The 15,877-nt window shown below is 40.9% G+C and overlaps 1 protein-coding gene across 1 annotated transcript in view; it reads right to left on the reverse strand.

The window, feature by feature from the left end:
- The window catches only part of LOC126109509 (ectopic P granules protein 5 homolog), a 343,395-nt gene extending 329,870 nt beyond the window's left edge, over positions 1–13,525 (reverse strand). The window contains exons 1-3 of the mRNA XM_049914531.1: positions 13,299–13,525; positions 12,456–12,983; positions 6,034–6,341 (exon numbers count right to left, since the gene is read on the reverse strand). Of these exons, the coding sequence (XP_049770488.1) occupies positions 6,034–6,341; positions 12,456–12,983; positions 13,299–13,322 (860 nt within the window). The 5' untranslated portion in view covers positions 13,323–13,525. The remainder of the gene's footprint in view (positions 1–6,033; positions 6,342–12,455; positions 12,984–13,298) is intronic.
- Positions 13,526–15,877: the final 2,352 nt, after the last annotated feature.

Here is a 15,877-nt window from a genome sequence, read left to right on the forward strand (position 1 = left end):
GACTCAGTATCAGATCTACATTTACTGTGAAAAGTATGATCATATAGGGTGCCAGCTGAAATTTATAACTGAATTGAGAATTTTTTGGTAGGGAGGATGCAGTATCTTATCTTGGATGGAGAGTCATCGTCATATTTATAAGTAACTTTGGGTTTGCCCCAGGGAAGTGTGTTGGAACCATTGCTGTTCGTGCTGTATATTAATGATCTTGCAGACAATATTAATATTAAGCTCAGACTTTTTGCAGATGCTGCAGTAATCTATATTGAAAGCTACATAAATGTTCAGTCAGATTTTGATAAGATTTCTAAGTGGTGCAAAGATTGTCAGCTTGCTTTAACTGTTCAGAAATGTAAATGTAGTATCCTAGTCTATAATATCAATGAGTCACAGTTGGAATCGGCCAATTCTTACAAATACCTGAAATACTTTGTAGGGAAATGAAATGGAATGATTACATAGGTTCAGCTGCAAGTAAAGCAAGTGGTAGACTTTGGTTTATTGGTAGAATACTGGGGAAGTACAATCTGTCTACAGAGGAGGTTGCTTACGAATCACTTTTGCAATCCATTCTAGAAGATTGCTCGAGAGGGCTAACGGGGGATACTGAATGTATACATAGAAGGACAGCACAAATGGTTTGTTTGACCCTTGGGAGAGTGTCATAGGGATACTGAAGAAACTGAACTGGTAGATTCTTCAAGATACATGTAAACTAACCCGAGAAAGTTTACTAACAAAATTAACTGATGACTCTAAGGATATACTACAACACCCTACGTATCGCTCACATAGGTACAGTGATGATACAGTTAGATTAATTATGGGGCGCACAGCAGCATTTAAACAATCTTGCTTCCCCACTCCATATGTGAATGGAACAGGGGGAATAATTGGTACAATGGGACATACTCTCTGGGGTTGGGTTGGGTTGTCTGGGGAAAGAGACCAGACAGCGAGGTCATCGGTCTCATCGGATTAGGGAAGGACGGGAAAGGAAGTCGGCCGTGCCCTTTCAAAGGAACCATCCCAGCATTTACCTGGGGCGATTTAGGGAAATGACGGAAAACCTAAATCAGGATGGCCGGACGCGGGATTGAACCGTCGTCCATACTCTCTGCCATCTACTTCAAAGTGGTTTGCAGAGAATAGATGTAGATGTAAATCTACCATAAAGTATCAAAACTGGAGTTCTTACATTTCCGTACATCATGTTTCATATTCCATACATCATATTTTCCCTCAATATTCACCAACCTCACAGAGATGACAGCCACCAGATCCAAATGCATCCAGGAATATTGTTCTTGCAGTTAGTACTCACAAACGTGTGTCACACTGCCTACAGTGTGATTACTGTGTCAACACTGTATGGCTGCTTCCATCTCTCATGCACTAGACAGACATAAGACTGCCGCCTGTCCTCGTAGTTTTGCAATTGTATGTAATATGGTGTTTTCCCAACATATTCCTAACCAGTGGAATTCTTGAGTGTCTGTCCGGATAATGTCATAACTTCTCCATGATATTTCAGCAGGCTAGGATCTCACTGCTGTCTGGGGCATCTCAAGATACATCTCTGCAGGTCATCGGGCCTCAATTCAAAGCAGCACTCATCACTGAGGACAATTCTGCTCCAGTCAATGAGATTCCATGCCGAAGATGCGTCTGGAGATGCCTTGGACAATGGTGGGATACTAACCTAACTATCGTCTGCTATACGACCCAACAACCAGGAGTAGAGGTCTGGTCTGGCATTTTCTTTTCAAATCAAGACCACTTTGGATGCCATCTTTAGTAACCTTACAGCACAGCGGTATAATGACAATATTCCATGCCCCATTTTGTTGCCCTTCACGGCAAGCCATACTGGGCTTACATTTCAGCAAGATAGTGCCTTCCCGCACACGGTGACAGCTTCGTCCACCGGCCCACGGTGAGAGTTTCTGCTGCTTGTCTTTGTGCTTGCCAAACAGTACCTCAGCCAGAAACATTGTTGGACCTCTCCCCAACTAAGAATGTTCGGAGCATTATGGGCAAGGCCCTCCAACCAGCTTGGGATTTTGATGATCTAACATGCCAGTTGTACAGAATTTGGTGCAATATCCTCAGAAGGACATCCAACAACTGAATCAGTCAATACCAAGCCGAATAACAGCTTGCATAAAGACCAGAGGTGAAGCAACGCAGTATGGATTTGCTCATTTTCTGAAGCTCTTTCTCTCGAATAAATCATCCAAATTTTTGTGTGTCACAATCAATCCTGGATTTTCCATTTCTTCTTCCACTTTTTTTATTTTTATTTTATTTTTTTTTTAATATTAGTCATTTGCTCGTCTGTACATGTACATCACATCTACCAATTTCTGACCCATTTGGATAACTCTTTTGCTGTTCCTTTTTTATGTTGGCTGTTACATCCTCCAACACTCTGCTCCTGTCACTGTACGTGCAGCAGCTGCAGTGAGTGGTGCATTGGTGGGGGTGACAAATCCCAACTGTGAAATGCAACCCTCCGTCTCCATGCTGTCAACACAGAGTGCAGACCCTACAGTACAGCAACCTTCTGATTTTTCTCTGCTTGGTGCAGAGACCCACACTCAACTAGTTGTAGGCCACTATCTTTGTTAATTACACTGTCTTGTGCATAGTTTCAATGGCCTCTTTGACCACACAATTCAGAAGGAGGCTGACTGCCTCAGTATCTTGGTTTTGTTGTAGTTTAGAGTATTGCCAATGTTTATACTATGGTTGGCCATGCCTGATTTGGCAGTCTGGCTTAATTCAGTGCAGTGTCTATGTCCACAACACAACACATCTCTTCTACTATGTGTAGAATTTCCCTAATCTATGCCTTGCTGCATTGAGAGAGGATTTCTTAGACCCCTGGTCTGTGAACTCCTATATCATCCTTTACTGAACCTGTAGTGTCAAGGTATTAAGGTGTTGGTGAAATACACATATAATATTATGCCATGCCAGCACTTGATTTCTAAAATTTTAGATGCCGGAATGCACCCGAACGCACCTCTTCAACAATACAACTCCCTCCCCTCCTCCAAAATCCATAAAAATCTAAAGTTATGATTTTCGAAAACTTGTAAGAAACCTTACAATCAGAAACAATTTTTAACAAAATACTATTCTGAAACGTAGGCTTTTAAGACATAATTGCTTACGGTCACAACAATAAAACTACAAGATTTTATACACAATAGGTGGTACCATCTGTCACCAAAGCAGTCTCGCAATACCTCATCACCCATGCCCTTGTCTACTGTGTCATGTTGGTCATCCACTGTCTTATTCACTGGTGGCAGCAGAGCAGCAAATTATATGAGCAATTACGTTGCAATTTAATATACACGTACTATAGTAAAACTCCAGTGAAGACACGTTCCAGTGAGTTCGAGACCCGATTCCCTCTGAAGTGCCAAAATGCCATTCCAGCACATTCTGGCCAAAATTATGCTCTGTGTAATCCATGATGATGCTGCCTTTTCTGATGGTATTGCCAACAAATTGGAAGCATTTTACTGATTAGTGCTCCTCTGTGTCTTCTCATGTTATCCAGCTACTACCTGTCAATGCATGCCTTGTCTGCTTGCTGATGCACTTATTCCATTGGAATGTTGTCTCCAGGTGCTTCAGCTCAGTGGGAAGGCTGTTTGGTCACAGATGGCCAAACAATAGATTAGGACAAAACCAAAAGACTTGGGCAATATATTCCCTTCCGAGACTGTGTGGTCCACGACTCTCTGACCGACAAAAATAGCGGCCTTCAACTCGGCCAAGTGTGGAATCCTGCACTGAGCTGAGAAAAGGCGAAGTGTCCCCAACACTGAGGGCAGCACCCAGCACTGACAGCACAGGGACTGGTGGCCACAGTGCGCATCTGGACGTCGACACCGCTGCCACCACCTACACTCACAGCACGCACAGCAACAGGAGCAAAGAGATGGAGGAGGTTGTGGCCAATGTATACAGGATGCCAACCCAAGCAGTCATCAGCAACCGGCAAATAGACGGCAACAACTCTGCTCCCAGAAATATCGAGGAGACTTTACGATGTGATCTGGGCAGCCACTCTATAAGTCTATGGCGTAAATATAGTGAACATTTATATAAACTGAGCCAGCAGAAAAATGCTCCTTCTGGAGCACAAAATAAGTGAATATGCTCCTGTTCAAAAAAGACTCTGACCAAAAAATGGGGTACCAGCTGCCTTATACTACTTTCCTCAGCACATTTCAAAATTTTCCAAAAAATTGTGGGATGCAAACATAATCACGCTTTTTCAACATCCAACTCACCTCTCACTCCACAGGTTCCCCTCGCTGAAATTCAGTGACAGACACTATACCATTGTTTTAAGTCGCTCATACCCATCCACACCCACCTGCCCATTCTCTCTCATGCATTCATACAGCCCAAGTAACTGTCATTGTCTCTCTGTGTCTCTCTAGCTGTCACTGCCTCCCACCTCTAAGCCACAGTCGTCTTCATTCTGTCCTACTGTTACTGTCCCCTCTCACTGTCACTGTTTCGCCCTTTCTCTCTCTTACAGCTACTACCTCACTCATTCCTTCCCACTGCTGCTGTCTCTTCTCACTGCACTCTCTCTCCCTCCCTCGTCATTGTCATGGACTCTTGTTTCTCATTATTACTGGCTCTCATACATTTACAACTTCTCCTTCTCTTTATTCGTCTCCCACTGGCACTATCTCCTTCACACTTTTCCCAGCTTTGTTCTGTCACTGTCAACTATGTTCCTCTGCCACTTTCTCGCTCCCTTTCTCTCACACTGCCATTGTGTCCATTGCTCTTTCTGTATGACAACCAACTAACTTTCAGCATTTATTATTTTTCCATCTCTCACCCAGTTCCACTGTCTCCTCCTCTCTCAGCATAAAAATGTGTGAATATAATCACTTGCCAAAATTTTTGGGATAATTTTGAAACGTGTTGATGGAGGTATAATGCGGCAGCTGGTACCCCGCTTTCCAGTCAGAGTTTGTTTTTAAATAGTAGCATATTCACCTTTTTTGTGTTCTGATAGAAGCATTTTCCTGCATGTTCCCTTCTTTTACCTCCACAGCAGGGCATGTCACTCACATGCAAGGAACTTTACAGGTCAGTAAAATTTTGATAGTTTACTTATGTGAAATTGAAATAATGCAAACCTAATTTTAGACGTCAGACCAGATTTTACTTGGCCAAAAAGTTTGCGTGGGTTTCAGTACTACTATATGGGGTTCCCAGAACCCTTCTAATGATAACTGAGACACTTTACAGCATAGTACTCTGTGCTACATCACTTTCTGAACTATGTTTTCATCTCACACTGGATTTTATGAGCAAACTTTTTATGTACAAGTAGGATAAATTTGGAGTTCTGTACCTCAGACGCGGAAAAAGATATCGAGAAAATTTTCAAGGTTGTTCAAGACCAGGATCTTAGGAATACATTATAAAAATTTGAGCCATTTGCAATGCGTAGTTGTCTTGGTTTTGGTACCCAAAAACCATCCATGTTTTTGAGGTGTTTCTCAATACAGGATGAAGATAATTGAAAATGGGAAAATGGCATTTCTAGATAAATTCCTTGAGAATATCCCATTGAGCAATTTACTGCAGTTAGTCATTTAAATATCTAATGAAAAAAGCTTTTTTCAGGTTTTCTAGGAACCACCTGTGAACTAAGTGGTGCCTCCATAAGACCTATTAAGCACACTGTAGACCACATCTAATGCAAAAAGAACCAACAGTTTGTTCCATTTGCTTAAGCTCGAGCAAATGTGTAATATTACAACTTTGGCCCTGTACTGCAGGACAGTTGCAGTAAGACAGTCCTTTTATTGGGTATACAAATGATCCCTAGCCCAAGGACTATCCAAAGCGTTTGACTGTAGCTTCCTATCACTAATAGCACTCAAGGAACAAGCCCCAGAAAAATCCTCTTTTTACGCACGGCATTTTGGAACACGTCGGTAATGCACGCCGTCGCACGCGTACCGACTAGAATTAACGTACCGGCATTCGTCCTCGAGGCTGGCGAGCTCCGCAGACGCGGCCGCGAGCCTCTGTCGTGCACGTAGGTAGCTGACGAGCAGCGTGTAGAGGGGGTGCTGTTGCAGCCGCCCCCCACCTCCCCGAAGCTGTGCATCCACAAATTCGGCAGCCACGTCCTCCGTCGCCTCCAGTTCTGGGTTGGTGCACAGGGCGACCAACTGCGCCTCCGTGAAGGGACGCACTTCTGGAGGAGCGTGCTGAGGCACCTCAGACTCTGGAGGAGCCGATGCCACCACTGGCTGCGGTTCCGGCTGCCGTATTGCTTCTTTCTGGAAAGATGCAATACTGCTTCAAGCTGTGGCTAGCATGCTATTAGATGTGTATAACTGAAAATGCAGAGTGAGACAGGGATGCCATTTTATAATTTGGAAGGAGGTAACCTTGGTGTTTTGAAGCAATTTCATCACTTAATGAAGGCAAGACTTTCAGTACTGGCTGCATACTAATTATGTTCCCTCCTGAGTAAATTAATGAAATGGCTCCATTTTTAGGGTTCCATACCTCAATCGGTAAAAACAGAACCCTTATAGGGTCATTTACTTGTCTGTCTGTTGTTGTTGTTGTTGTCTTCAGTCCTGAGACTGGTTTGATGCAGCTCTCCATGCTATTCTATCCTGTGCAAGGTTCTTCATCTCCCAGTACCTACTGCAACCTACATCCTTCTGAATCTGTTTAGTGTATTCATCTCTTAGTCTCCCTCTGCGATTTTTACCCTCCACGCTGCCCTCCAATACTAAATTGGTGATCCCTTGATGTCTCAGAATATGCCCTACCAACCGATCCCTCCTTCTAGTCAACTTGTGCCACCAATTTCTCTTCTCTCCAATCCTGTTCAATACCTCCTCATTAGTTATGTGATCTACCTATCTAATCTTCAGCATTTTTCTGTAGCACCACATTTCAAAAGCTTCTATTCTCTTCTTGTCCAACCTATTTATCGTCCATGTTTCACTTCCATACATGGCTAAATTCCATACAAAAACTTTCAGAAACGACTTCCTGACACTTAAATCTACACTCGATATTAACAAATTTCTCTTCTTCAGAAATGCTTTCCTTGCCATTGCCAGTCTACATTTTATATCCTCTCTACTTCGACCATCATCAGTTATTTTGCTCCCCAAATAACAAAACTCCTTTACTACTTTAAGTGTCTCATTTCCTAATCTAATTCCCTCAGCATCACCCGACTTAATTCGACTACATTCCATTATCCTCATTTTGCTTTTGTTGATGTTCATCTTATATCCTCCTTTCGAGACACTATCCATTCCGTTCAACTGCTCTTCCAAGTCCTTTGCTGTCTCTGACAGAATTACAATGTCATCGGCGAACCTCAAAGTTTTTATTTCTTCTCCATGGATTTTAATTCCAACTCCGAATTTTTCTTTTGTTTCCTTTACTGCTTGCTCAATATACAGATTGAATAACATCGGGGGTAGGCTACAACCCTGTCTCACTCCCTTCCCAACCATTGCTTCCCTTTCGTGCCCCTTGACTCTTATAACTGCCATCTGGTTTCTGTACAAATTGTAAATAGCCTTTCGTTCCCTGTATTTTACCTCTGCCACCTTCAGAATTTGAAAGAGAGTATTCCACTCAACATTGTCAAAAGTTTTCTTTAAGTTTACAATTGCTAGAAACGTAGGTTTGCCTTTCCTTTCCTTAGGAAGGTAGGAGACGAGGTACTGGCAGAAGTAAAGCTGTGAGTACCGGACGTGAGTCGTGCTTCGGTAGCTCAGTTGGTAGAGCACTTGCCCGCGAAAGGCAAAGGTCCCGAGTTCGAGTCTCGGTCGGGCACACAGTTTTAATCTGCCAGGAAGTTTCATATCAGCGCACACTCCGCTGCAGAGTGAAAATCTCATTCTGGAGCTTCTTGCCTGTCTGGAAAATTGAGAGAGCTGTGAAAAGGTAGAGATCCCGTGCTGGTCTGAGCACCACAGAACCACAGCGTTAGGTAAGTTACATATAAAAATTTTACTATTCCAAGTTACTCATGCAGAAATAATGCAGGAAGAGGAGGAGTTGCAACACACATTAAGACAGAACACAAGTTTGACAGCATTGATACAAGTAGGTTTTGTAGTGATCAGCACATAGAAATGTGTGCTTGCGAATTAATGCTGAAAAATAGATCACTTTTAATTGTAACTGTAAATAGATCCCCACTCGAAAATTTTGAACTGTTTATGAGGAATCTGGATTCCTTACTGTGGGATCTGTCAGACAGCAGCAAACAGTTAACAGTCTGTGGTGACTTGAATGTAGATTTTCTACACGATTCTGATAGGAAAAATGATCTGGAAATCTCATTTGGGTCCTAACATTTGGTCTCTCCAACAGGGGTGGATAAAGACAGAAGGACTCTAATTGACAATGTTTTCTTTGATGATGCTCAATGTAAGACAATAACTGTTTACCCAGCAACAAATGCTCTCTCTGTTCATGGCACTCTTTTGGCAAGAACAAGTAGGGATCCTGCAGTAGTTGCACATCACAAAAACTGCTCGAAATTAGTAAGGAAGGTTATTAAAAAATCAAAGACCATGCACATACTGTCATAAATCAGTACTCCCAACTACACACTTAAGACTATATGGAATGGTAAGACGAGTGATAGGACAACCAGCAATAGGACAAGATAGCATCACTACTGAACTGAATGGAAAGGCTTTAAATTATGAGTCACAGATAGCAAATGCATTTAATAAACATTTCTTAAATATAGGAGAAAACATGGGGATAAACAGTTCAGGAGCAAAATCACAGCAGTGTGTTCAAAATGTAACTTTCATGAAATTCAGTCATATGAATGTATCATCAACTTCTTCTTCTGAAATCAAGAAAATTATAAATTCTCTCAAATATGAAAGCTCTTCTGGTTTTGATAGTGTTTCCAAAAATTTGTTCCCATGTAATAAGCCCTGTCTTTCCTGAAATATGTACTGCATCACTAACTCAAAGCATTTTTCCAGAGAGATTGAGATATGCCATTGTTAAATCCCTCTTTACGAAGGTGATAATAGAGATATCAATAAATGCCAAGCCTTTTTGCCACTGACAACATTCTCCAAAATTTTTCAGATGATGATGTATTCTAGAATAGTATCTCACCTAAGCAACAATAGTATCTTTAGCAGATCAGATTTCAGGATTGCTCTACTGAAAATGTCATAAAATGCCATTACACATTCACTCACCAGATTTTACAAGCATTAAATAGTAAAATAATGCCAATTGGTATTTTGGGTCAATGGAAGCATCCGATTCCACCCATCTGCTTTGACCCATGCCGTAAGGGTGTTATATCGTGTGACGTCATTAAGGCGCGGAGTTTATGAGTTTGTTGTGTTTGATGGTGCTGTGTGTGTGTGTGTGTGTGTGTGTGTGTGTGTGTGTGTGTGTGTGTGTGTGTGTTTCGTGGTTTTGGTTTTGTTATTCATAGTTGTAGGTGTTGGGTTTTTTCATATCAATAGCTATGGTTGACATATATAGGTCAAGGGAAATGACCAGTTCTAATTTTCGTAGTTTTGTGTTTAGGTATTGGTGTTTTGGAATGGTCAGCTGTGATCAAGGGAAATGTCTGATTCCATTTTCCCTAGTTTTTGCTGTAGGCGTTGTTGTTTTGGTATCGACAGCTGCGGTTGACCTATGTAGGTCAAGGGAAGTGTCTGATTCCTGTAGATTCTGTTTTTTTTTTTTTTTTTTTCCCCCCCCAGCTTTTACCCTCCCAAAACCCCCAGTATCCTGCGGTTGTGCCATTAGTTTCATAGTTTCATTGTATTTTAGGAGTGAGGTGTTATTGTCTTATTTATACATATTTTCGTGTTTGTTGCCATATGTATGCAGTGACATCATGGGGCCATATTGGAGACGCTTACACTAGCCATTTCCGCCATATTGATGACATCATGGGTCAAAGCAGATGGGTGGAATCGGGCACTTCCGTAATCCCGGTACTTTTTGTGACCTCTTTAAGGCATCTGACTGTGTGAATCATAGTACTCTCCTAGAGCAATTGATGTTTTATGGGACTGATGGTATAGCCAACCAATGCATAATGTCATATCTAAGCAAAAGAATCAGTGACTGGTTTTCTGCGGATGTTCTCACCTTCAGTTTTAAAAAGACACAATATATTCAGCTCTGCACACTACACCAGTGATAAGTGTAACACTTGGTGAGGAAATAATAAATAGAGTAGAGACTTCAAAATTCAGAGGGGTCGATGTTGATGAGAATTTAAATTGGGGGAGGGAGGGGGGGGGGGGGATCGGAACTCCTAAGACAACTAAGAATCATTGCATATCTTGGGGAGAGACAAATCAGTAGGAAATACGGAAGCGTCCGATCCCGCCCGTCTGCTTTGACCCATGATGCCACAAATATGGCGGAAACGACCATAAACCACGATTCCAATATGGCGCATATAAAGTCGTTACGTACACATTGTGAGGACGAAAATACATCAAAAAACAAACACACACACTTTCCACAAGAAGCCTAATGACACTAACGGGACAAGTGCGGGAAATGGGGTGTTTTGGGTGGGGGGCAAACTAAATACAAACAAATTTAGACGCACACCCCCACACAAAACCACACAAAAAGACGAAAAAAACCGACATCACAAAACTCCCCAAATACCACTCAACAATATCATCTCCCTTGACCTATATAGCTCAACAGCAGCTCCCGATCCCATAAATTAGGATCAAACACTTCCCTTGGCCTATATAGCTCAAAAACATCTCCTGATACCAACTTACACAGCCACACATCGGGATCGAACACTTCCCTTGACCTGCGCACTTAATTTTATCCGTCATATCCATTCCTGAACAAAAACAACCAATTAATTTTACTAAAATTACCACACGACGTACAGCAAACACTAAATTAACCTTCATACAAAATCGTTAACTCATTGAAACGAATTCCACTACAAACACAGCTGACACACTAACAATTTTGGATAATGAGCAAAAGCAAACTGAGCCCATTACACCACACGAACGAAAACCCTGAACATACCACCAGAGAGCACAACAAACCACAACACGACGACATCTACAAACACGCTACACTCAAACCAAACTCCGCGCCGTCATGACGTCACACACGACAACACCCTTACGTCACAGGTCAAAGCCGACGCGTGGGATCGGACGCTTCTGTCGACCCAATCAGTAAGCTGACATATTTTAAATATTTTCATTCAATAATGTCATATGTCTGGGGTTACTCATCTTTAAGAAAGAAAGTCTTCATTGTGCAAAAATGTGCTGAAAAAACAATATGTGGTGCTGACCCATGATTGTCTTGTAGACATCTCTTTAAGGGCATTCTGATAACTGCTTTGCAGTATTTTTATACACTCATGAAGTTTGTTGTAAATAATCCACTACGGTTCAAAATGAACAATGAGCTACATAATTACAATACAAGAAGGAAAAATTACATTCATTACTCCACATTAATGTTGTCTTTAGCACAATGCTGCAATGAAAATTTTTGATCACTTACCCACTGATATAAAATGTTTGACAGACAGTAAAGTAAAATTTAATAAACTTAGAAAATTTCTCCTTGACACTACTCATGTTCTGTAATGCGTAAAAGGAAGTGCATAGGAATTGCTAAATCACATGTGTATCTGTACAAATTTGCGATGTGAATGTAAAATGACTCATTCCACATCATTACAATCTATCATGCAAAATGACCCATGGAAAATGTAACAAACTGAGCAACTATTGTAAGTAACTAGTATATATTACATTTCCCCCCTTTTAGACAGTTTTCCTGCAATGTTTTTAAAGTGTAAATAAAAGAATGAAGTGTCACAGAGTAGTTCTTTCCCTTTGAAAGGCAAACTATATACTTGAAACAGTTCAGTGTGAAATGAGGAGACACTAATTTTTAAATATGACACTGTATTTACCATAACAACTATGAAAAAAAATTGTAGGGCCTATTTAAAAAAACAACAACTTGGTAACTGCTAAAAGTTAATGTACTGGACACCCCTTGCAATTATCAATATGGCACTGATGTAAACATTAGGCTTCACTACTGGTCAATTTGTTACCACAACCAGATTTTCTGCTTTCACATTAGTTCACTTACAACGAAACTGTCGCCTTCAAACCTAACCTAAAGCTCGGGCTGCACTATCGATCAGTCTGTTACCCCAACCAATATTTCAGATGTCCAATACATAACTTTATCCTCATAACTTAATTATATGGAAAGGTGCAGGCAAAAAGTAGAAATAGAAGTGTGTGGAGTGAAGAGAAATCATTGTGAAACACAGTCATTATTCATGATTAACTTCGTGACTTCACAGTCATCTTATAGATCTAAACACCCAATAAGCTCACCTTTGTGACAGCATTTGCTGGAGGTTCCTCAAGGCGCTCTGTTGTGTGTAAAGGCGATTCCAGCTTAGTATCCTGCTCATTCTTATCAGGACTCACTCTCAGGTGGTATGAGTGCATTTCCTTCATTTCTGTGCCATTGGACACCTTGTCCAACATCATATCACCTTCCTGAAAGGGCATCGGTTCACTGTCTGACAGTTCAATACAAACATCCGTTGTGGAAACAGCACACTCGGCTGTACTTCCAGAACTAGCCTTTTCTCTTTCCTTCTTATAATTTCGAGGCAGATCGTCTGCTTCCTGCGCTGCTTCCACGTCCTCCTGACTCGCATTAAATATTTCACTTTCAATGTTTGATATGTTCTGAGCTTCAATACCAGAGTCTGAATTCTGTGATTCTTTTGAAGATGATGCATGGTTCGCAGGTTTGGATTGGGCGTCGTAATCGAAGTCTTCCAATTTGGGACATTCCGGAATGTCAGTCTCTAAGAAGTCCTCTTCAATTCTCTTGGTTTGTTTCTTTTTCACCTGAAATTACCCATTACAAAAATCAATGTTATGAGAACACAATTGTTCCGCACAGTTGACACAAATCTACATAAACGAAATAAGATCAAGGAATGAACGGTTTAAAATGAGAACAGACGTTACATATGACTCTATCGTGAGCTAGTATCAATATTTACGAACGGCATCCATGTCAACAATACCGGAATGTTTACAATGATAAACCTCTCGATATTGAGGCTAATTCTGACTTCGACACGGATTTAAGAACAAAGAAACGTTAATTTGTAGAAAAAACTGTAAAACTAGAACGTAAAATGATCTAGTTTCACTCACTGGCTTTGGTTTTTGTTTCTCCATTGTCTTAAACGTTGGGATCCAATCACTTGGCAAAAATTAGAAGAGCCTCACACGAAATTCTTCGTATTATTCTCTATGCTTTATCATTTTTGGCACTGCATGATTAAATCGAGTACCGCAATATAAGCGGGCACTTAACAATAATTTCAACCATCAACACTTCCCTTCGCAACAGGATTCACGATAACACTCCACAAGCAGCAGCTAACAGCTGCAGACTGGCGGCCATTATTCTTGTGACGTTTCTTCCGAATACAACGAATGGCAACACTGACTGTCAAATGTAAATATAGAACACTTTAATTAGAGCTGCAAGTGCAATAGAAGAAGCGTATTAGGCGTGCACAATGCCTACCCGTATCTGAATTTTTGCGGAGTTACCTTAACTGTACAACAGTTTCCTTTGTCTATCATTCTTTGTATACGTTATCGATGTTTCCAACTGCGTAGGCGACTATGTGCTGGCTGTATTGACGTTTTCTAGCTCTGAGGTTACGTCAACTCATAGTACGTACTAGACATAGTACACAACAGAACAGTACAGTACAGTAGCTAAGCCAGCAACTGCGCGCTATGCCGCTGTGTAGAATACGGCACTAATAGTTCTGTCAAAACCACATAACTTGCCGCGTCTTATACAAATTAAGAGTCAAAACTTGGCCTTATCAAGAAATAGCAGTGGGATAGGTCTACATCTGATTCCCAGCAATACATTTCCTCATGAGCTAAGAGGACTGTTCAGTTTTATTTCGTAGAAAAATACAAACTGAATAGTTAAGCTTTTGCTATGTGTTTCATCTGGCATCACTCACATAAGCACAAGAAAAGAACTTTACAGCAGTCACTTTTAGTCAGTTATTAGGTAATGTTCTAGGGAAAATCAGCCAACAAAAGCGTTATAATGCTTCAAAAGAAAATCACCAGAAACGCGTGCAATCCAACAAACAGATTCATGCCATAAGTTACGGTATTTTAGGATACTAACAATTCGCTCTTTATACATTTTGTCGATTTTCCTTTGCAATACCCACCATACACTTGAAAATTGCCAGTTCAGGTACAATTATAGCACTCACCACAAAGAACATTTCAAACTTCCAACACACAGATTAAAACTGTTTGCCACGACCAAGTATACACAGGATTGAAGATATGTAATGAACTAAATAGGAATATAGTTAACATGGAGCTTGGCTCACTGAAACAATGACTGTACAAACTTTTCATTGATAAGTGCTACGATTCCACAGAAAAATTTATGAAAAACAGTTTGAAAAAAAAAATACATTTATATGTACATTTAAAAATTACATTGTATATACAACAGTACAATAAGCTGGTAAAAAATTTTAGAAACGAAAACAACAAACATAGTCATTATGTTTTTTGCAGTATTAGCTTGCTCCTGTATAAAGAAATATAACTATAAATGGTGAGGTTGTTAGAACCCCATAGGGTGCATGTGGCTGACAGGGGAAAGCCTCCAAGACATGGGTGGTGCCGGGGAAATTAAATACCCGGGTGGACCAAATACTAACTTAGGGCTAAACACATCAGCATCTGTTCTGGCATCCAGAGGCTAGTGATCAGTGTCTGTCCATCCAGTTGGTGGAGCTGCTACAAATATGTCTTGGTCTCAACAATCAAGTCTTTAACATTTGTGATTTCTGAAAGAGATATTCACAACCAACTTCAACTTGAAAAAATCACAATGGAACAATAGGAAAAATATCCACTACCCCAGGCCACAGTAAATATACTGGACTTTCCTGGTCATCGGGATCTGGAAAATCAGGAACATCATGAGGAGGAGGAGAATTGGAATGTCTCAAAACCTCTTCACAATCTCTATATTAGCATGTGTAACACAAATATGCTTGTGATGATAGGCAAACTCAAACAGTTTACAAATATTCTGGAAACATTTCAAATCAGAATCTTCACAATACAAGAGACATGTTTCACAGTTGAAAACCACTTCAGCACAGGAAACTACAGGATATACAAATGAAGACTTGCTGTCAGAAGAGGAACACCGATGATGTTTAGCACAGGATTTGTGATTCACAAATTAGTCATCAACAACATCCTAGTTTTCAATTCAGTATCAGAAAGAATCTCTACAATGACCTTCAAATCAGGAAACAAAAGATGTACAATCATCAATGCACACACACCGACAAATGATTACAACAGGAAGAAACCACAAGAAGTTGAAGATTTTTGGGAAGACATGGGAGGAATAACACATCAAATACCAAAAAGTGATCCCCACCTTATAATCCTACCAGCAAACAAAGGCTCCACTATTGTCATTTTGAACCACAAGTATTACCTGGCGGAAGGACTCCGTCAACTGTCAGATACTTCCACCTACAAACCTTGCCACAGCGACCCTATCCGAGTAATCCAGCAGGATCTCTAGTCACTGCTCAAATCCTTAGGCCCATCCCAGAACATCTCACTGGAGTCCATCTCTCTACTCACCCCTACCACTCCCCGCACCCCTACTTTCTACGTGCCTCCTAAAGTCCATAAACCTAACCACAGAGGAT

Source organism: Schistocerca cancellata, chromosome 12, assembly GCF_023864275.1.
Source record: "Schistocerca cancellata isolate TAMUIC-IGC-003103 chromosome 12, iqSchCanc2.1, whole genome shotgun sequence".
Classification (NCBI taxonomy): domain Eukaryota; kingdom Metazoa; phylum Arthropoda; class Insecta; order Orthoptera; family Acrididae; genus Schistocerca; species Schistocerca cancellata.